General features: G+C 41.1%; 2 protein-coding genes across 2 annotated transcripts; both read right to left on the bottom strand.

Annotated features, from left to right (window-relative positions):
- Window positions 1–6: 6 nt before the first annotated feature.
- slco5a1a (solute carrier organic anion transporter family member 5A1a) lies at window positions 7–11,426 on the bottom strand. The gene is made up of 10 exons (XM_017699235.2): window positions 9,865–11,426; window positions 8,807–9,244; window positions 8,106–8,238; window positions 6,860–7,062; window positions 5,259–5,423; window positions 4,935–5,133; window positions 3,346–3,505; window positions 2,735–2,970; window positions 2,116–2,180; window positions 7–1,354 (listed from the first exon to the last, which is right to left on the bottom strand). Exons 1-10 carry the CDS (start codon window positions 10,325–10,327, stop codon window positions 900–902), a joined length of 2,517 nt encoding a protein of 838 aa, XP_017554724.1. The 5' UTR covers window positions 10,328–11,426; the 3' UTR covers window positions 7–899.
- A 755-nt stretch (window positions 11,427–12,181) lies between these two features.
- On the bottom strand, window positions 12,182–22,357 carry lactb2 (lactamase, beta 2). The gene is made up of 7 exons (XM_017699234.2): window positions 22,111–22,357; window positions 21,261–21,424; window positions 15,656–15,776; window positions 14,629–14,807; window positions 13,810–13,958; window positions 13,620–13,707; window positions 12,182–12,843 (listed from the first exon to the last, which is right to left on the bottom strand). The coding sequence occupies exons 1-7, from the start codon at window positions 22,230–22,232 to the stop codon at window positions 12,809–12,811; spliced, it is 858 nt and encodes a 285-aa protein (XP_017554723.1). The 5' UTR covers window positions 22,233–22,357; the 3' UTR covers window positions 12,182–12,808.
- Between the last annotated feature and the right edge of the window lie 1,296 nt (window positions 22,358–23,653).

Genomic DNA, 23,653 nt, shown 5'->3' with positions numbered 1-23,653 from the left:
CTTTGAAACAATACTTAATTCCTTTTCTCAGAGTAACTTTATTCCAGTGTAGCAGACACACAGTCCCTCAGTGCAGATCAGCAGAGATCATGTTTACACTGTTAATACTTTGTCAATACTTTGATTTCCAGCACACTCACTGTTTAATTTTGTACATGAAATTGTCCATGTCTGAAGTATAGACCTGTTGGGTTGAATTTGTATCCTCAGTTTGGAGAAAAGGGGAAAGTTTGCATAGTAGAGGTTCCGGTTCGAGTTCCAGCCTATTCCTCCTCATTCTTCTTTGCAGTCCACAATACCTGATACTGATATGAAACAGACCATTTAACTAATCAATCATGCGACCAGGCAAGTGTCCAATCAGTGGTGTGATAGAAGAGCATGAGAGTGTCTCTGGAACACCAGCATAGTCTCTCATCACACTGCTGACGAATGAGAACACATAAGACAAAGAGGAGAGAGGAAACGTCAGAATAAGGGAATTATTAGGGTAAATAAGGGTGTGCAAAAAATGGTAAGAGTAATACTTACGATGGGATCAGATAGTGTTTGTACGTGTAATGAGAAGTAAAAGGATATAGTACTGGCCGTAAAAGGACCAACTATGAGTGCATGTTTATGTAAGGATGAGGTACTGGCCATGTGGAAGAAAAAGTGTACATGTGTGTGTGCGTTCGTGTGTGTAAGAGGTACTGGTCCTATTGAGGTATTGAGTCCAATGTTTTCCAAACCCCATGCATGAATGCATGTATGAGTCTGAAGAAAAAGGCACCAGCAATGGCTCTATGGAGAGTACTCTTCACATCTGGACCTATTATTACTTGAACATTTTGGGTCCTTCTTCAGGTGTGCCCTGTATGTATGGTTACATGTATGTATGGGCATCTCTGCAAAATATCTCATATCACCACTTTTTCCAGAGACCTGATGGGCGGAGTTATTGCTTTCAGGCCATTGCCGGGGCAACTGTTGCCACGGCTGAGGGCATTTCCGACCACCATAGTGGTAGCATGACAATGTTCAGGAGGCCGGGGCAGGAAGACGGGACAGGAGCGTGTACGAGCGTGACCCTTTTGTCCCCCAGCGTGGCAGATCAGCTGGCTCACTGTGTCCAGTGGCGAGACTGGACGGGTGTGCGAGTGTGTGTGTTCCTCACGGCGCTTCAGCGAATACCATGTGAGGAAGATGAAGAGGAAGCCCAGGAACTTGAGGCTGGCAGCCAAGCCGAAGTAGACAAAGCGCAGGGAAGTGACATCATACTCCCAACAAGAGCCATGAACTCCACAGTCCTGCTGCCACAGCATGCAAGTAGTGTCAATCACTGCACCAAAATAGATTGGAGTAGGGATATAGGCTGGAGAGGGGAACGAGAAATACAGTTAATTTATTTTCCACTACTCTGTTAACATCATATTAACTAGGCTCTGAATGATATGATGACTGTGAGCAATACCAATACAGAGTTCAAATTTCTGATAACCAGTAATATTGGCCAATGTTATTTCCATCCATCCATCCATTTTCCAAGCCGCTTCTCTGTCAGGGTCGCGGGGGCCAATGTTATTTCATATGATTAAAAGACTCAACACAACAGTGGTTTACGGAGAGATATGATTTTCACCTTTCAACTGTAAATTGTCAAATGCAGGGTGATTCAAAAAAGATTCATCATCATTCCTCCAGCTGTATGGACAACATCAGCACAGCTGTCAAATTCATCCCATACTCAATTAAGCATGTTAGGTGTTACTGTACTCATGGTTCTTTCAATGTGATTTCAGAAATCATCCAGTGTTGTGGAACCAATGACTAATGCTGTGAGCTGTTGGAGGTAACTCATGTTGCACAGATATGACGGATTCACTCTTATTGAAGTGGAGAACACACAATGCTTTCTGCTCAGGGGTCGCCATCTTGCAGACTGAATGGAGCCACATTCCAGTGACAGTGAGAAACTCTACAGCCCCCTCTTTCAATTGGTATGTGATTGGTTTAAAATCTGATTCATCTTTTAGAATCTCCCACATTCTCTTGCATTTTTAAATTAAATAAACAAAAAACTACAAAAATTAAAAAAAAAAAAAAAAAAAAAAAAAAAAAAAACCCATGTCATACCCAAAGTCCTGAGAAGAACAAACTGCATTCCCAGAGCAAATGGTCTCTCCTGTTCCTCTACAGACCTACAGATAGAAGAAGAAGAAAAAAAAAAATATCACAATAAAGCTAATATAATGCTGTTGTGACCTCAGAACCGGACTCCTGCGTTAGCTACATTTGTAACTCCAAAGCTAGCAAACATTTGCAGTCTAAGGGCCCTGGAGGACCAAGCCGACTGTCAGCTGTCCTAGCCACCCCTTGACAACTAGTCTTAGCTCTCGGACTGACTTTTTAGCCTAGTGAATCAGTCCACCAAAAATAAGCAAACCAAACTCTTAAGAGGGCACAAGAAAGTAGTAGTTTTGTCATACCACTGTTACAATAATGCCAATTTCCACAACCAGCCTTAGGTGATTTTCTCTTATGATAATGCCAAGTGATAGTTAATGTTCACAGTCCCACACTAGGTTTAGCTTAAACATGGACATTTGAAGTTTCACTCCGTCACAAGAAAATGTCAGTAAATGGCTTAATTTCTGTGTGCAAACAAAGACTTTAACTTGGATAAAAAAAAATCATTTTAAAGGAGGACAGGAAATAAAACCCAAGAAAGAGAGAGGGAGAGAGAGATAGAGACCTGAGGGTAACGATGATGGCAGAAGGCTGGGCACAAGCAGTGATGAGAGTGACGATAAAGAGGAAGATGAGGAAGGTTACGAGTGTTCCGCAGGTGCGTTCGCACTTGCCAGCAAGTGCATAGCCATTTTCATTCAAGTACGTCTTCACAATGACCACTTGCAGGTCATGATTTCCTCCAGATGGAGTGATCACCTGCCTGCTCTGTACACACGCACAGTCCGAATAGTTCCTGATCTGCGGAAGAAAACACAGTAACAGATTATATATATATATGTGTGTGTGTGTGTGTGTGTGTGTGTGTGTATATATATATATATATATAAAAATAATGTATATATATGTATATGTGTGTGTGTGTGTGTGTGTGTGTGTGTGTGTGTGTGTGTGTGTGTGTGTGTACATGCCAAGGGGAACTCTTGTTCCTTTCAGGTGTTACTGGTCAGTGAAGTTACAGGAAAATGAGATGGGGCAAATTTATATATGACATTTATTACCTTCTTTTCTGGTAGTGGTAAATGTTTTTCCACACAGTTTAGTCTGTTTACTTTTATTGCCTGCTGTGAGAAAAACTGACTTAAAGCTTTATTCAAACTACAAGCATGCCCTTACCCCTGAGCTGTCATTGGAGACACTGTTGCAGCCTGCCAGACAGGGGTTAAAGTATGTGATTCCATCGGAACCACACACAGGAGCATATTCATGTATCCGGCAACCACAGTTCACATTACATCCTCCTGTTAGGTTTCGATGGGACAGAGTCAGTGTGGGCCTAGACAGACAGACAGACAGACAGACAGACAGACAGACAGACAGACAGACAGATACAGTTAAAACACAAACGTTTACAATAATTACATCATTATGATGTATAATGTATAAAGCTCCATCTTTACTTATTTTAAGTACATGTGTGGATTGTGTAAACTGTGTTTTGAAATGCAAAAAAGGACAATCATTAACGTGGAATTGGTCACAAGATGATAATTACAGTGTCAGCCCAGGAATTCTAAACCAGTATATACAGCCCCATTTCCAAAGAAATTTGGATGCAGAATGTAAACAAAAACAAAAATGCAAATGATATGCACATTTTTTTAAAATGGAAAATACTACAAAGACAACATATCAAATGCTAAATCTGAGTAATTTTATTGTATATGCCCTTTTTGAATTCAATGCCAATACATTCCAAAAAAGTTGAGACGGGGCCATGTTTACCACGGCGTTTCATCACCTCTTCTTTTAACAACACACTGTAAGCGTTTGGGATCTGAGGAGACCAATTGCTGTAGTTTTGAAAGTAAAATGTTTTCCCATTCTTGCTTAATAAAGGATTTCAGCTGCTTATCAGTTCGGGGTCTCCTCTGTTGTATTTTATTATTTTATAATGCGCCAAATGTTGTCAGTGGGTGACAGGTCTGGACTGCAGGCTGGCCAGTATAGCGCCCGAACTCCTTTAATACAGAGCAATGCTGCTGTAATACATGCAGAATGTGGTTTGACATTGTCTTGCTGAAATAAACAAGACTGTGCCTTTAAAAAAAAAAAAAAAAAAAGACATTGTCTGGATGGCAGCACATGTTGCCAAAACATGTATATATCGTTCAGCGTTCACAGATTTTCATCATGGATGCTGGCTTTTGAACTGTGCTGAAAACAAACAGAGTCGCGTTCTTCTTGAATTGTTCTTCGCGTGAGATGCGTTCTTCTTGAATTGTTGCACTATTTGTTTGCACAGTCTTTCACAGAGTAGTGAACCCCTCCTCATCTTTACTTCCTCAGCCTCTCTGGGATGCTTTATTTATACCCAATCATGTTACTGACCTGTTACCAACCAATCACCAGGTGTTTAGCATTACACAATTTTACCAGCCTTTTGTTGCACCCGTCCCAACTTATTTGGAATGTGTTGTTGCCATTACATTGAAAATGGGCATACATTTTTCAAAAAACAATATTTGTCAGTTTCAACATTTCAATTAAATATAGACTTTAAACGATCTGCACCATAGCATTTTGTTGTTATTTACATTTTGCACAGCGTCCCAACTTTTTTGGAAATGGGGTTGTACTTATACATGTAGGTTAGGTAATACTGGTTAATTTAATCTTCATGTTCATAGATAATACCCAGATGTATTTAAGGACGTAATATCCATATTCAGTGGTACAGTGCATGTCGTGTGTAATATTCATACCCAGTGGTATAAGGAATGTTGATTCCTCCTAAGTTGATACTCTCACAGCCAACGATGAAGAGTGTGGAGAAACAGAGCAGAGACACTCCACTACAGATCATGGCCAATTTTGCTGACTCTCTCGCTCCCAGCTTCAACTTCTTGATGATATAACCTCCCAGCACTATTCCCACACCTGCACTCGGCACAATTATTAACCCTGCAGCAGAGAGAAAGATGGCAAGAAACAAAAAGAGAAAAGAGTGGGAGACAAATAGAGGAATAAGCATGACAGAAACTTACAGCATAGTCATCAGAGAAGTCTGTTTGTGTGAATATGTTCACCTGTATAGATGCTGGCGCTGGATGCAGGAACCCCAAACTGAGACTCAATGAACTTGGGGATGAAGGTGATGAAGGCTGTGACAATAGCACACTCTGCTGTGTATGACAAACTCACAAACAAAAACGTCACGTTGCTCAAAATGCGTAGGGCTGCCTTCGGCAAGTCTGGGGGGGAAAAAAAGGAGATGTTTAATTATTTAACAATTACTAGAAAACCAAAAAAAAAAAAACCATGCAAACCAATCAAAACTTTCTCAAAAAAAAACAAAAAAAAAACACCACACACACACACAACAAACCGCACCCCCCCCCCCCAATATTTACTCAAGCCGATTATAACATATTTGACTAGAATTATGTCACCTGATCTATGATGTAGCCCATCAAAATAAGTGAAATGAAATTAACCATAGGTGTGATATTTAAAATTATTATTATTATTATTATTATTATTATTATTATTATTATTATTATCATCATCATCAGATTTTTGTAATCTCTCTCTTTATGTCTCTCTCTAGTCTGGATGCAACAGAGCCAGGTTTTGCTTATAATAGATGTAATAAATCAAAAACTTAAAACAATCAAATGAAGAATGGCTTTGCTTCAGAAACATTATGACCTCATTTTGAGAAAAAAAACAAAAAGCAGGTCATGTACAGCTCAATGCTTGAAAAGTTGTTTTGACCTATTACAGCCAGAGGACTGGCATTAAATACTCTTTGCATTACAGATCTAAGACTAGCAGAGCCAAAGCTTGGACCACCCCTCATCCCTAAATGTACTGTAATTTTCAAATACACTTTACAACATAAAACAGCACATTATAATGCAAGGTTGTTTTGTGAGGGCATTTGTACATTATAACAGACTAAATCTGGACCTTTTAGGTGTGGATTCTAAATTTGAACGTGTGGGTCAGGCCAGGCTCAACTAGGGCAGAGTATCCAAGCTATTTTTGAGTTTGGACTAAAATTTAATCTAATTAAAGCTCCAGCTTTGATTGCAAATTCTGTGTTTAAGAAAATGTTCATGCCTATGCAAACTGCTCCATCTGACCTTTGCCTTAATGCAGTGTCTGGAGTAGATAATCAGGAGCACTGAGAGAATTTCTGGATGGCCGGTCTACATCTGTTAAATCAGCAGCCATGCCCTCATGTACTACAGCCCCAGTGGCTAATTGCACAGGGTCAGTAAATGAATTTGAGGGTGGGTAGCGTTTAGCCTGCCCCAATTCAGTGCAGGCAGTGTTCTACAGAGTGAAATAAAAATAAAATAAAGACGATAAAAATGCCCAGATTTAAGAAAAAACTGTTTACTAACCTTATGTAAACACAATAGTTTAATAGCCTTTATCTGCAAAGTTAGCTAGTTGTAAGCTATTTTCAGAAACGTGACTAGATCAGCTGTCAACATTTGTGTGTGTAGCAGAAGTTAAATAGAGTTAAAATTTGGAATGATCTGGTCTGCAACCATACAGTCCCATGTATTGCCATATATGACAATAATAATATGATGCCTCTCAAAGCCACAACATCTTGACATACACAACACATACGACAGCTTATACATCTGTTAGGGGATGAGATCTGATGTGCTACCTTTGATGTCTTTCCCAAAGCCCATGGAAGAGGAGACAGCCTGGCTCTTGGCCTTTATCACATCATCATCACTGGTCATGTCTTCTACACTCTTCTTCTTGCCCCTGTTCTTCTTATGGCGAGGGGGGAGCTTCTTTGGGAAGGCAAACATGGGGAAGATCACCAAGAGCATGGCTACAGCACACAACAGAAAGCCACTCCACCTGAGAGAAAGGCGAATGGCACCAAGAGAGGGACAGGAGGACAGAGGAAGAGAAAGATAAAAGATCTGAGAGAGATAAAGATATGCAGAGTAAGAGAGACATAGCAGGAAACCACTCTCCCCAAGAGAGATGCACACAGAGAGAAAGACTGTTCATATTATAGTACAGAACCCTCCACTTTGTGACAGAAAGAGGTTGTGAGAGAGAGAATGATCTATTGGGACGTGCAGCTGGATATTACTTGAATTTGTCTTAGTTTTGATCTGTGGCCTACTTGTTGATGCACAATTTGTCAGCTACCCTCTACCCTGTCCATCAATGGAAAGAGACCCCACAGGTACCACTGCCCATAATTTATATATGACAGACCATTCCTAGCATAGCAGTGACACAAACATGGCAAGAGCGTGTTATTGTGGAACAAGCAAATACGGCACAGCAGCGTGACACTGAACACCAATGAAGGACAAGAAAATTACTACCACTTCTAATACTAGGCCACCACCCAAGTAATATCTGTGGTGAACCTACAGTGATCCCTTTCCACTGATGGAAAGGTAGTGTAGAGGTGTGAAATTTGGTTCCTTTCAGGTCACAGCTCTGCAGAGACTAAAGAGTTTTCCCATCTTCTAACACTGAGTTCACTTTAATAAGCCCTTACTGAAAAGCTGAACTAGGTGCAAAAAGGCAGCATTTTGCACAGCACTTTTTGATGCTGCGTGAAAGGCGTTTATTAGTCTTAAGGAAATATAGAAGACAACTGTGTTTTTTGCCATGCTGGGTGATTTGTTGTCTTTTTGCACATGTGCGTCAGTAGCACGATCTGTTCAGACTAATGTCACCTATTGGCCATATTAAAATGATATTGTGAATGATCAAAGAACAACATTTGAGCTTGTACCTGCAGTCAGAATGAAGCCTTAGTGAAAGAGTAAGTGACATGAGTGATTGTGTGAAACAGGCATGTGTGTGTGCGCAGGGCATGTGACTGAACTAACGTGTGTGTGTGTGTGTGTGTGTGTGTGTGTGCGCACATCTCTCACCAGTTTCCTACAAAACGTGGGTCATTCTGGTCGATGTTCACAACAGTGTTTGGGTCCACGTAGAACCCAATCAGAACTCCTCCCAGCAAGTAACCAGCAGAAGGACCAAGAGCTCCCATTACATACATGATCGCTACAAACACATGTATAAGACAGACACACACACACAAACACAAAACACATGCATATCCATGTCAAACTTGTGGTTGGCACATTCTAATAATATTACACAATACTACACACTGAAAAGGCATTGCAAATTTAAATCAATACTAAATGAAGAATCACAGTTGAAATGCTGCTAAAATAAAGCTGTGACTTTTGAGTGGTTACCCTGTTGATGGTGACTGCTCTTTGAAAGTTATATACAGATAATCCCACATAGTTTAAACCCCAAAAACAAAAAAAAACATACACAGCAAACACATCATAATTCCCTTGAAAACAATATTCAACTCATTTTGCCATTAGCTAATGCTGGCCAAATGTTTTCTAGCAATAACTGCTGACCAGTGTAGATAAAGCAGTTATTCCATAAAATACATTTTATGAGCAGTGATATAATCATGTGTGAAATAAGCCATTATTCAGCAGCCATTATCAAAAACACAAAGACTGCTCATTGTCCAATCAGAACCAAATTCAACAAAACGGTATTATTGATAAATCTATTAAAAATCTTTCCTCTCAATGTAACTTACCCAAGTAAAGTGAGGCATTCTCCTTCTTTACGTTATCATCCAGGTATGTTGGTCCGAGCGTGTAGATGGGCGTGGAGCCCATGCCCACCAAAATCTGAGCACAGATAAAGAGCGCCACATAAAGAGAATGCTCACTGTCCTCCTGGTCCCGCGGACATGCCTCCGGGCCATCTCTCCTGCTGTTGTTGGGGCTAGTGCAGAGCCCCTCGCCCCGTCCTGTAGTGTTCAGCTGCTCAAGCTGATACGGCGGAGAGATGAAGTGAGGGAGAGAGAAGAGAGCAGCACCCACCGCAATGAAAACACCCCCTATGGCGAGCCAACGTGGTCTTTGGCCTTGCCCACCAAAGTAGCTAATGAAGACAACAACGAGGAGACTTCCGATGTCAAAACAGCTGACGAGGAGACCAGACTCTGAACTGCGCAGACTGTAGCGCTTCTCTACAATAATAAAAACACACACACACACACAAATAAATACCTTGTCCTAGTACAGAAAACAGACAATATCTCAGTGATAAGACACTTGCAGAGAAGGTGCACAAATTAATTAATTGCTGTGTTCTGTATCACATTTCTATTATTTTTTTAATTAGAGAAAAACATTGAGACTATTATCTAGAGTTTTGTGAAATGCATTAAAAAAGTCTATTATGCACTTAATAGACTTAACTAGAATAATAAACAAATCAAAAGATCTGCTGGTGAAAGTTTCAGGCCTCAGAGAGTACAGCAAAATTGCTTCACTAGGAATAGAAGAGGAGGAGATTAGAAGGGTAGCAGAAGAAGATAACCGAGTAACCAAGAGGAAAAAAAAGAAATGGGACAAGAAAGAGAATGATTAACAAATGGTTCAAGAGTAGTAACTAAAAAAGTAGGGATGAGTGGAAAGGAGGGGGAAGAACAAGTGAAGAAAGAAATAAAAAGAGATGGAAGTAAGCAACGAAGAGAAGATAATTAAGCTGACAGAAAGAGAAACAGAGATAACAAGAGGAAAAACAGAGCCATTAAGGGTTGGGGTTGGAGTAAAGAAGAAGCAGTGTATCGCCCATACCGCTTACCTATGGTCGTGATGACGCTGCTGAGGTATCCGGACACCATGAGCGACTGGATGAACGTGAGGTAACACATATAGAACAAGAAGCAGCGCGAGTCCGCAAACACCCCTCTGACGTAGCGACGAACAGACACGCGCCGCAGCTGTGACCAAAGGACAGTGGCAGCGCGGCGTCTGCCACCGGGCCTACCGCCTGCCTCAGAGCTGCGGGAAGAGCCAAGTCCGGCCAGGCTAGACGTGGAGCGCTCCGGCCTGGAGGGGGAGTCGCCCCGGGGCGCTGAGAGGAGCCTCTGTCCTCCCTGTGGAGGATTATCGGTGCCATCTGTTTCCGGAGGCTGGCTCGCACTGAGCGCAGGGAGGCTTTTGGATTTGAGGGCCTGTGCCGAGTCCTCATTCACGTAGGGGAAAGGCTGAACCTGCACGGTCGAGTCACCGCCTGCGGCATCCTCACGATTCCAGGAGGCCATACTTGCAGGCGGGTCGGTGGTCACGTTAAAATAAAAAAAACTGACTGGTACAACTAAAGAACGCGCACAGGCTCGTGGACAATATAAATCCCACCCGAGTCCGAGACAACAAATAAGGTGACTGATAGGTCACTCTTACTGTTGGCCCCGGACAGCGCCACTATCTCACCTCTGCCTAACTCAACATTCCGGAGCCTGTGTATTCCTGTCCTTAAACTCAAACTCAGTTGCGGATTGATGGAGTCACTGGCGTGTATGGCTTATGAAGAAAAGAGCTTTGGTAGAAAGGTTCATCATGTCCTCAACAATAACCACCCATAACTGTCCCCACAGACTCCACCAGCTTTCTCACGTTTGGGTTTAAATCATGCTATCGTGTACTTTGATATTATTCTGACAATACTAAGGTAAACTTTACGAATTGGCTAAATACATTTACAGCCTGGGAAACTCAGCTTATCCCATGACACAAAGCAAACCGCTCATTCAGTACAGCCTGTGCTATTTTTCATGCCTAACCACCATACAGTGAACTAAACAGCACATACACACGCACGCACACACACACACACACACACACACCCGTAGTTAACAGCAGCTACGTTTCAGCGCTGAACGAGCACAATGTAAAACCCTACACGAAAGGCAGCAGTGCTGCAGAGCTGCCATTAGCGCAGTTAGCATGCTTTAGTGGAAGAAAAGCGGCACAAACGTCCCGACAAAGCCGGAATATCCTTCTAATAACCTGTCACCTCGCATCCTACCGAGAACGGGACTTTCTCCTCTCAGTGCAAGCTGATCCATGTTAACATCCAATGAATCATATTTTATATCCCCACCAAAAGAGGAGATGTTTCCCACAAGCGATGTGTCCTTGCTAAACCAGGGTCGCACCGACAGTTGTTTACTGTCCACCGGCTGCGGGACTCAGTGCTTCACTGCGGCGGCGTGAACTCAGACACACGACGTCACGGAGGCGGCGGGAGCCTTAAATTAAAAGGGCAACAGTCGAGGGACGCTCGGCGTACGAGTGGGTTTTGCGGATTCAGCGCAGATTCAGTGTCTAGTTAACTACATATCACACAGCTCCAATTTAACAACATGACTTTAACACTGAGGAAGAATAATAATTAACTTAAATGAGCAGCACGAGGGGCAAGTAAATAATCATTATCTTCCGGGTCGTGGTGTTGAAAATGGCGTGTATGTTCACGGGAGAAAAAACCGAGTCGGACTCTTAGGTTCAGCTTTCCCGAACGAGTCCAAATCAGCCTTATGTGGCAGCAAGAAAAGAACAGCTCAGTGAAAGCCCTTTGTCTTTTAATACTTCGGCAAATATTCAGTTCGAAAGTTACCGTTAAGACAATAAGACAATCCACAGTGCTCAGCATAAATTATTACCTCGTAAAAATATGACAAAAAGCTCGAGGTCGTGATTGTATCAAGTCTTCAGGTCCTTCAGATTTTAACTGCTTTTATCTCTGAATCCAGAGATTTCCGCCCGAAGAGATTAGAACAGTCACAAACAAGCACTGTTCAATAAACACCTGCATACTCAGTATAGAAACTAACGGATCTGAACCGGACAGGCTCAATTAATGTTTAAAACAAACCCCATTTACGAAAAAAATAGGGCATTTTCTAAAATGCAATAAAAAGGAATCTGCTTTGTTACTTCTCTTGAACCTCAAATTAATTTAAAAAGCACAAAGAAAAGAATTTTCACAGACCAACTTAACTCATATTTTGAAATATAAACAAATCTGATGCCTGCAACACATTCAACAAAAGTTGGGAAGAGGAATAATAAATCAGAGATTCATGTTTTCACTGCAGTTTACACAAGGTCCCAAGTTTTCCGGAAATGGCGTTTGTATTTATTCCTCAAATATGGTCACATCACTGCCTCCTTATCAGTGAGTAAATGCCTTCACTAAGCCAGTCCTCTGTGGGGTGCAGTCTGTGCTCTGTAGATAAGGGGCTGACAATTCCATGAAACGGCTTACAACAATAATTACAGAATTCTGCCTGGATAACACAGCAGTCACAGTCTAGCCATTTGAAGCAGTTTTCTCTCTCCAAAAGAATACCATATAAAATGTTGGCATGCAATGTAGCAAAGCCCAATGGCCATAATCAGTCAATGATGTACAGTGTAGTGGCAGTTGATACAACCTGTATTAATAATGTACAAAATACATACAACTAATAGCCACAATAATATTTTCCTTGAATTAAAGTACTAGCACTAGGCCAGACTACTGAGGAACTTATGCATGCACCAGATAACATCGTAATGTTATGAATTTATTGAAAAGGCAAGTAAGTAGACTAAGTGTAAAAATTCAGATAAAATGTGAACCAAAGACACTGAGCACTTAACATATGGACTATATTACTGCATTAAGCAGTATCCACAGAGGCACTATATCTGTTAAATTGAATCATTGTTCATCATTAATATCCATCAGTGGCAGGCAGTCACAGGTTGCTTTTCCACTTCTCTGAATCTCCAACTGGAAACACACACACACACACACACACACACACACACACACGTTCTGCATCAATTAGCAAAAGTACCCACATGAAAATAAGATGGTACTTTAAAGTAATGCATTGGTGATACATCAGATTTATGTTGTTTTTCACTTACTCCAGATGCAGTTAATCATCCAAGATCTGTTTGGTGTCCAAGTTTTGGTTCTTTAATTTTATATTGGAGTTACAAAGCCACACTAGAAGACAATATTTCCCCAAATATTTTCTGTAATACATGTCCAAAACATCGCTCAACCTGTACAAACCACACCTAAATCTTCATTAAGGTTACACAGAGTACTTGATGTACTTTTAGAAAACACCATGACTTAACTGTGAGCTAATGAAAATGAACAAAACTTCACCATGTAGCTGAAAGCAGTGGGCATATGGACACTAAATCACATTCATGATTTTTGTTGTTTCTTTTTACAAACATATACCATATATCTGTGTTATTAACATGAACCAGAGGTGGATTTCCGCACAACACCTCCTGTTGTTTAAAATGGCAGCAAGGTGAAGTTTTCAAATTAAGTCCTAAACCACATCAACAAGTCTGCACAACCTGGATGCAGTTTGAGATGTTAGCCTTATAGTCCTGCACTAAACTAAAGAAGCATCACTTGAACACCAAACCTGCCTTGCTTGATTGACTACATCTGGAATAAGTGCAAAACTGTAAATTTGATATTTTTGCCAATCCATTCCTTTAAACTACAGTAGTTGACTATTTTATTACATAATGTACCCAGAAAGATCTTTCCCTCTTTCTGTAGCTTTTTTAAATGATGAAGCAAGTTGATTTCTGCAGCACGATGTAAGTGCTCAGGGGTGTCCTAAAAACAAAGCAAAGTTAATACAACATTACAGCAAAATCAAAACATCAATGTCATGAGCACATCACCAAAAGGCAGTATGTGTGTGTGCCTGTGTGCTACCTTATAAACCAGTTTAACCAGGGCAGAGGAGCTGAAGGCATCTGCAGCATTATGTCTGAGCACGTCCAAAATCTGCTGCTCGCGAGCACCACGGTGAGTGATGTATTGCCGGATCTTACTGCATGCACTCAACACAACAGGACCATGACCTGATACACAGCACATACACACAAATCACAAAGTAATGTAAAACTAATAGGACAAACTGCAGAAGTAGATTCAAAAGCAGCCAATGAGTGTGAAAATAATGGCATTAAAATCTAAACAAAAGATTTATATGAACATTTTGCTTTTCTGTCAAATTTACAATGAGTTGCTGCCACTACACACACTGCCAAACTTCTACCATGTAACCATACACACCTATACTTTTTATTATGCATTAACAATTATTGTTATTTTGTTCAATTAACTTACAGTATAGACTGAAGTACACCTAGGTTATGTCAAAGTGTTTTATTTGATATTTCAACACCAAAAAGTTTTGTTGAACACCAAAAAATTATTAAATGATAAATAATATACTGTAATTATTTACTTGATAGATTTTCTGAATGATACTTGATTACCACTTTTTTGTATGTTCATTTCAGAATAAATTATAACAACAATAACTACAGCTCTGTTCAGCATTGTACACATTGAACTTCCTACTAATTAGTTGAAATCTGTGAAGTTGTAATGTAGCAGTATCGTAATCATTCATACATTTATCTGCAAAATCTTTATTTTATTTTGTTGAAAACAGTGACTTTTAAATTGCGATTCCAAACTCTTACACACTAATGGATATGCACACACATATACATAAACACACACCTGGGTAGATGAGGTCAGCATTGACATCAAGTAGTGTGTGCAGTGAGAGCATATAGTCATGTAGGTCTTCAAACACAGCCGTTCCCTCCCCCAGTATGCAGTCTCCAGAAAACACTGCCTTCTCCTCTTCCAGATACAGAGCCATGTGATCATCAGTGTGGCCTGGGGTGAACAACACCCTAGGCAAACACATTATATAAACATATACTGATCAGGTATAACATTATGACCACCTCCTTGTTTCTACACTCATTGTCCATTTTATCAGCTCCACTTACTATATAGGTGCACTTTGTAGTTCTATAATTACAGACTGTAGTCCATCTGTTTCTCTGCATACTGTATATGTGGTGGTGGTGTGTTAGTGTGTGTTGTGCTGGTATTAGTAGATCAGACACAGCAGTGCTGCTGGAGTTTTGCGTCCATCCACTGTCCACTCTATTAGACACTTCTACCATGTCAGTCCACCTTGTAGATGTAAAGTCTGAGACGATAGCTCATCTGCTGCTGCACAGTTTGTGTTGGTCATCCTCTAGTCCTTCATCAGTGGTCACAGGACGCTGCCCACAGGACACTGTTCACCTCAGTCCAGCAGTGACACTGAGGTGTTTAAAAACTCCAGCAGCACTGCTGTGTCTGATCCACTCAGACCAGCGCGACACACACTAACACACCACCACCTCATCAGTGTTACTCCAGTGCTGAGAATGATCCTCCACTCAAATAGTACCTGCTCTGTGAGGGTCCATGGGGGTACTGACTACTGAAGAACAGGGTAATAGGGGGCTACCAAAGTATGCAGAGAAACAGATGGACTAGAGTCTGTAATTGTAGAACTATAAAGTGCACCTATACAAGTGGAACTAATAAGATGGACAATGAGCATAGAAATAAGGGCATAATGTTATGCCTGATCAATGAACATGTATGGACACACAAACTTAACTCACATGTATGCTCACAGAGAACACACTGACTACATGTACATTGTATATTCTGAACTCACGCTCTCTAGCATCAGGCTTACCGTAGAGTAGCCCCCTCAGTCTTTATCACATCTCCATCCTTCAAGTAAGTGTATTTCCTCTTCTCCTCTCCAATCCCCTCTGGCTGAGAGGGAGAGCGAGGGAGTTTACTCACCTCCAAGTCTAAACACAAATATACACAAAACAAGCACTTACTACTACAAAATATATGACTCATTGAATCAGTATTTACAAGTCTAAATCAATGACAATGATCATGGCAGATGTCATTATGATAATTAAATCTATCCTAGTACTTGTCCAATTACTCATTTCACACCGTTCAAAAGTAACTAACCAGTTAAGCACAGGAATAACTACCACTATATGCAGAAGCAGCAGAGATGCAAGGAATTCTGATTGAAGCATGTTGGATTTAGTACATGATGACACAGACAATGTACATTTCAAACTTTTCTGAAACCACCCAATCAAAATCTCTGGCTTTTCCCACACTTGCAGACTGTTAGGTGGGCACAGGAGTCAGACGAACTCGGATAAAAGGACAAACGAGGTTTAATACAGGAGAACGAGTATCAGGGTCAAATACCAAAAAGCACAGGCAACCAAAATCGAAGGGGAAGACAAAATCATGGTCGATAAACAATCCAAAAAGTTCCAATTTCAAATATACAAAAACAGCTAGTGGAGGTACTAAAAGGGGGAGATCTAACAATAAACATACAGTCATAACAAGAACTTCAGAACCACAAAGTGAACTCTCAGTATGCTCAGGGAGGAAATCGAGCTGAAGCCCGGGCTTATATACTAACTAACTAGGTCATCGTGCACAGGTGTGTTGGGTTAATAATCAGGAGACTGCGAACGCTGGTAGTGACGCATGTGATTGTCTAGAAACACAGATTTATTTTAATATTTGACTGAGAGCGCGTCACTGCGGTAACGTTTTTGTACTATCAGCTTCTAAATCGACAAAAAGCGGTAAGTGGCTGAAATATCATGGCTTCTTCTGCGCAGAGTGTGGCATGTTTACCCTAACGCCCTTTTCCGCCTCTAGCGATAGTGTTTGTTAGCCAAGTGCCACTTAGTTAGCTGTTAGGTAGACCAGTAAGAAGTGCGTATCCGGGGATTATTGAGGGATAGGCAGGCAGAGGCAGCGTTAGCAGCTCCGGGTGTCTTAGGGAGAGTTAACACCCCCTTGACTCCGGCGTTAGAACCCTCACAACGGGGCGAATGAGTGACAACTCGGCGGTCTAGTCGGAAAGCTAAGCCTAATGCTAACGCTGAGGCCAAAGCTAGCCCACCGGAACACCACGCTCCTCCGACTCGCGTGTCAAACAGGTTTGCCCCGCTCAGGGAAGCATCCACCGTAAAGCCTGTTAAAAGCACTCTGGTCATAGGAGACTCGATTGTTCGACACGTGAAGTTAGCTACTCCTTTAGGGGCGCCAGCGGTTACAGTTAGATGTTTATTGGGAGCCAGAGCGCCGGACATTAGTGGCAACCTTAGACTCTTAGCTGATAAGAGATATTTGAGGATAGTCATTCATGTAGGGGCCAATGATATTCGTCTGCGGCAGTCTGAGGTAAATAAGGCTAGTATTAGAGAGGTGATTAAACAGGCCCAGACGATGTCCGATGCCGTAATCTGCTCTGGCCCCATCCCAATGCCGCGCGGCGCTGAAGCCCACAGCAGGCTTACGGCGTTAAACTGCTGGATGTCCAAGTGGTGTTCCGAAAATCAAGTGGGCTTTATAGACAATTGGTTACGTTTTGAGGGCAAGCCTGGTCTTATAGGTAGGGATGGTGCCCACCCCACGCGGGAGGGTGCTGCCTTACTTTCATGCAGCATAGCTCATATTCTTTTAGTTAGAAGGCAGAGTAGTGTAAACAGCTGCTGACAGTCCAGAGCCGGGACCAGGCCGCAGACAGACAGGCTAAACTGACCGTCTGCGATCCGCCTTGAGGCGTCACCCAAGATCTGCTTTATTGAGACTGTGTCTTTGCCCCGAATTAAAACTAAATTTAATCATAGAAAAACTCAAACAGTCCGTTTAAATAACCTAATCAACATATATCCATGTTCTGATGATAGCACTAACACCTTAGATCTAAAACTTGGACTACTTAATATAAGATCACTAAACTCTAAAGCAGTCGTCGTAAATGAAATTATAAGCGATCATAAATTTGACTTTTTTTGTCTTACTGAAACTTGGGTTAGAGCAGGTGAATATTTAGCTTTAAATGAAGCCACGTGTGTAGGCTATAATTATGCACATAGGCTAAGTTTGTCAGGCAAGAGAGGTTGAGTCTGTATAATATACCAAAATACTCTCGATATTAGTCAGAAACAATGTGACACTTTTACTTCCTTTGAGGTCCTCTCTGTTCACGTTACAAATCCAGTCACAGAAAAGAACGCATTTTCATTATTTAACATTTACAGGCCACCAGGGCCATACTCTGAATTTATAAAAGAATTTAGTGACTTTGCTGCAAACCTGGCTGTGTGCAACGATAAAGTAATAATTGTAGGGGATTTTAATATCCACAGTGAGAGGATAGATGACCCACTAAAAAAGGCATTTACCTCAATCCTAGACTCTGTTGGTTTTACCCAAAATGTAACAGGGCCTACACACTACTGTAGTCATACGTTAGATTTAGTTTTGACACTAGGTCTTAACATAGACAAGCTTAATATCCTACCGCAAACCACAGCAATCTCCGACTATTACCTAATTTCATATGAGCTACGACTTAGCCATAATATATATATGTTCCCTCATTATTCAACAAAGTGCTCAATAAAACCTTCTACCACCCTACAATTTATAGAAAATCTCCCAGAGTTATCAACCTCAGTCTCCACTGCATCAGACCCAATGGAACTAGATTTACTAACCGATTATTTAGAAAATACCTTACGATCCACTTCAGAAAATGTGGCCCCACTTAAAATAAAAAGAATAAGGCAGAAAAAGCTTGCCCGTGGTACAACAATAAAACCCGGACCTTAAAACAAACAGCTCGGAAATTAGAGCGGAAATGGCGTCAAACCAAGCTGGAAGTGTTCCACACTGCCTGGAAGGACAACCTTATAGAGTATAGAAATGCTCTCACTAAAGCTCGCTCAGCATATCTGGCCTCGCTGATCGAGAAAAATAAGTATAATCCTAGAATACTGTTTAAGGTGACTTCCCAAATCACAAAAAATCAGGCAGGTACTGAACCAGAAATCCCAGCAACTCTCACACAAGTTTTTAATGGACTTCTTTAATAATAAAATCGATAATATTAGACAACAAATTCAACCCACGGTATCAAATTCAAATCCAGCTTAGCTGTCATCTGACTTGGCTGATATAGAACAAAACACAGCTGTAGAAAAGAGCCTGGAAACTTTTTACCCACTCCCACAGCTCGAACTAGAGAAGATTATCTCTTCTGCAAATTGCACAACTTGCATACTCGATGCAATTCCATCAAAATTACTCAAAGAAGTACTGCCAGTCATTATAAACCCTAGTTCAACTATAGTAAACTCGTCCCTTAGTCTGGGCCATGTACCCAAAGCTTTTAAACTAGCAGTTATCAAACCCCTGATCAAGAAACCAAATCTTGATGTCGCCGTTTTGTCTAATTACAGGCCTTTTTATAACTTACCGTTTATATCAAAGATCTTAGAAAAGGCTGTGGCCCAACAACTTAGTTCATATCTACACAAGAACAATATATATGAAAAATATCAATCTGGATTCAGGCCACACCAGCACTGAGACAGCTCTAGTTAAGATAACTAATGATCTTCTTGCCTCTGATCAAGGCTACAGATCTCTCTTAGTGATACTTGACCTTAGCGTGGCTTTCGATACAATAGACCACAATATTCTCTTAGAAAGGTTAGAAAACATGGTTGGAATCACAGGGACGGTCCTATCATGGTTCAGATCTTACCTATCAGAACATTATCAGTTTGTTAGGGTAAACAATTTATCTTCCAATTATTCAAAAGTGAGATTTGGAATTCCGCAGGGGTCTATATTAGGACCATTATTATTTACACTATACATGTTACCGTTAGGCACAGTTATAAGTAACCATGGTGTAAACTTTCATTGTTATGCAGATGATACTCAACTGTACATATCAGCCAAGCCTGATGACAAATACAGGATAAGAAAATGGAGTACTGTGTAAAAGACGTGAAAGGCTGGATTAATTTCCTCCTATTAAACAGGAACAAAACTGAGGTTCTCCTTCTGGGTCCAAAATTAGCAAGAAGTAAATTACCAGATTTAATCTTAAATCTCGCCGACTTTACCTGGCTCAGCAGCAAAAAATCTTGGCGTTTATAATAGATTCAGATTTATCATTCGATCATCACACAGGCAGCATCACTAGGACAGCTTTTCTACATCTTTGCAACATTGCCAAGATAAGAAATGCCCTGTCCCTGCGTGATGCAGAAACACTAGTACACGCTTTTAATACTTCTAGGCTAGACTACTGTAACGTAGTCCCCAGAATTCAGAAGGTTTCAGCTGGGGGAAGAGCTTTTTCTTATAAAGCCCCCAAACTCTGGAATGATCTTCCAGAAACGGTTCGGGACTCAGACACAGTCTCAATGTTTAAGACTAGGCTGAAAACTCATGTTCAGTTTAGCTTTTGGTAGCTAATGTTCCCCCTTAGATAAAGGCAGCAGATCCAGGGGTCCATGGACACAGGGAATAATAGTAAATTGAGACACTGGTGCTGTCGTCCCGCTGCTCGCACGCGGTCACTCAGGTTTTTGGACGGTGGAGCGGAGGGATGCCAAACTGTTTCAGAGTGCTCTCGTGTCTGTGTCCTTCTGGTTCTCTCCTTTTAGTTAAGCTGTCATAGTCAGATCTACCGGAGTCATTAGCCACACTCTGTAAATGTTTACATTCCCTGTTTATGTACAATCGGATAGAATAAAACTAATTCCATCTCCCTGCTTTCTTTCCGAGTATACAATCACCCATATGTCTGGCTGGACACTGAAGGATGACTGACTGTCGAGTTCTCCTGCTACCCACTTCAGACCAGCTGCCCATGCCCCAGCTGCCACCACCTGCCTTGGACTAGCTGCCCACCCTACACTGATGTTCTCATAGACTCCTAGCTATTCCTAATACCAATATTACTGCTATTAATATTAGTAGTATAATCACTTGTAGGTAGTTTGACCAGAGGAGGATGGGTCCCCCCTTGTAAGCCTGGTTTCTTCCTCAGTTCTGAGGGAGTTTTTCCTTGCCAATTTTGTCCCTGGCTTGCTCACCAGGGGGGGTTTTGTACATTCTTACAATCCTGTTAAGACTTTTGTCTTTTCCGAAATTCTGTAAAGCTGCTTTGTGACATCCGTTGTAAAAAGCACTATACAAATAAATTCGATTTGATAAAACCATTTGTTCCCCAAGTTTGCATCTCAGATACTCTGTCTTTGCAAAAAAATAAAATACACAAACACAGAGATAAGATGCAATAACACTGACAACTGGTCCAACATTACAGCGGTCTAAATCTAATTGCTCAAGATTCCCTTGCTCATTTTTACCATCATGAATATGGGGAAATCTAATCTGTTTGTGTGCGTGTGTGTGTGAGCGAGAGAAGCTCTGACCTTTGCGTATGTGTGTGAAGATGTCAGGTACTCCTCCGGCATGATCATGGTGCCAGTGTGTAACAAGGATTTGCTGGATGGAGGTGTCATTCTGGTGCAGAGCTTCCTTTAGATTATTGATATACTCAGGAACGGAAGGCTCCCCTGTATCAATCAACACACGCCTCAAATCACATCCACACATTTAGACAGACACACACACACACAAACACACTTGCACAACTTATTTTACTCTTCTGAGATGACAGAAATCATTAAAAAAATCCATTACAAGGCTGATGAAATAATAATTAGCAGGATAATTAAGTTAATAAGAAGGTAACAAGGGACAAGAAGATTCACATGGAAGGGGCTGTTCAACTTGTACAAGCTGAATTCATTTGCATTTGTAGGGTAACTTTGGGGCAGAAGGACCTCAGGGTAAGATGTCGGCTCCCTTTATTTCATCTCCTGATCAAATGACGGAAACCTAAAATCAGCAGATTTACTGAATGGCTATATTCCAAATTCCCGGGATTTATTCTCCCAGACAAATTTTGGGGCAATTTTTATGTCATTGAATCATAACATTATTATTATTATTATTTAAATAATAACAAGAACAATAATAATAATGTTATGATTCAATGACATAAAAATTGCCCCAAAATTTGTCTGGGAGAATAAATCCCAGGAATTTGGAATATAGCCAGGTGTACTCCAGGTAGGGGGGACAAGATACACAACTGCAAGATTTTATTTTGCTATCTGTTATAAAATCTAAACTGACTGCTGTTCCTGTTTATTTCTCCCGATCAGTGAATAAGTAATGCATTGGCCTATTGTTATTAAAGGGGCCATGTTCCTATACCTTCTCCCCGTGCCCACCAGGTAAGTGTTGGTCCCTTGCAGCGTCATAGGTCCGGGATTACAGCCCAGAACACGGACCACTCTGGAGGAAAGCTGCTCGATGCGAGGAATAACGGCGGACATGTTCCCGGGTGAATGCAGACCACGCGCTCAGAAAACTATTATTCGCTTTCTATAAACCAGAACCAGAGCTTAACATTTGACCGTGTTACCTCTGCTCTGGTTAGACCGTCACTTTAGACTTCAAAACAAACGTTTTACTTCCGTTTCCCAACTGGATTTCAAAATACAAGTCATTAGTACGCCTCAATCAAATAAATGTGTCCAGTCCACGTTAAGCTTTTATATAACTATAAAGGTAAATTTTTAGTTTTATCTCTTTCATTTGGGCGCATGTTTGGCGATTCTCACGTGGATTTGATCGACAAAAGGCTTTTACTCAAACTCGAGTCCTTACCCACTCGAGAGTGCGCTGTCATACCAAGTAATAAGACATTCTAAAATTCTTGTTTCAAATATTTTTTTTATGCGGATTATACGTTGTAGTGAGAAAGCGTCTGTATTAAATTTAATACAAATACACTGCTCAAAAATAAAGGAAACACTCAAATAGCACATTCTAGATCTGAATGAATGAAATATTCTCATTGAATACTTTGTTCTGTACAAAGTTGAATGTGCCGACAACAAAATCACACAAAAATCATCAATGGAAATCAAATTTATTAACCAGTGGAGGCCTGGATTTGGAGTCACACACAAAATTAAAGTGGAAACACACACTACAGGCTGATCCAACTTTGATGTAATGTCCTTAAAACAAGTCCAAATGAGGCTCAGTATTGTGTGTGGCCTCCACGTGCCTGTATGACCTCCCTTTAACGCCTGGGCATGCTCCTGATAAGGTGGCGGATGGTCTCAGCAGGACCGCTACCTCTGCCTTTGTGCAATTTTTTATGAGTATTTAGTGTATCCACCCTTTGCCTTTATTGTAGCTTCCGCTCTTTTCAGAACACTTGCTTTCAGTTTTTTAAAGAACTCTGCAGGTATGTTTTTCCACACCTCCAAATTTCAGTCTTAGAAGTTGGTTTCAATTTTCTGCTTCTGAGAATCCATGAAATCCCAAACAGCTGAGGTCAACAACAGTTGAGGTCTGGCGTGGTCAGTCTTTTATTCAAAGAACTCCAGCAACTTCTTTAATTTACAAATGTTCTTTTTTTGCCTATTTTCTTTTCTCAGTAACAGCTTCATTACAGCTACACATCCTGTTAAGACCCATAGAATTGAGTTGTTGTCATGCCTTCGACGGTCTCGGGGAAGAGACGGAACGCAATCTCCCAGAATGCCATGGAAGATCACATGTCTGAGTCAGGAGTTTCTGACCCTGGCTCAGTAGACTCCAACCCCCAGAATCCTGCACCGGATCACATGACGCCAGCACAGTCCTATCAGAGATCGCGATCCCCGGACTATTGAGGATTCACACCTGTACCTACTTTCTGTGATTAGGAAGTAGGATATATAAACTCAGTTTGAACTCTCCA

This window comes from Pygocentrus nattereri, chromosome 19 (assembly GCF_015220715.1).
Source record: "Pygocentrus nattereri isolate fPygNat1 chromosome 19, fPygNat1.pri, whole genome shotgun sequence".
NCBI classification, from domain to species: Eukaryota; Metazoa; Chordata; class Actinopteri; order Characiformes; family Serrasalmidae; genus Pygocentrus; species Pygocentrus nattereri.
This window is presented reverse-complemented; position numbering and strand designations above follow the sequence as displayed.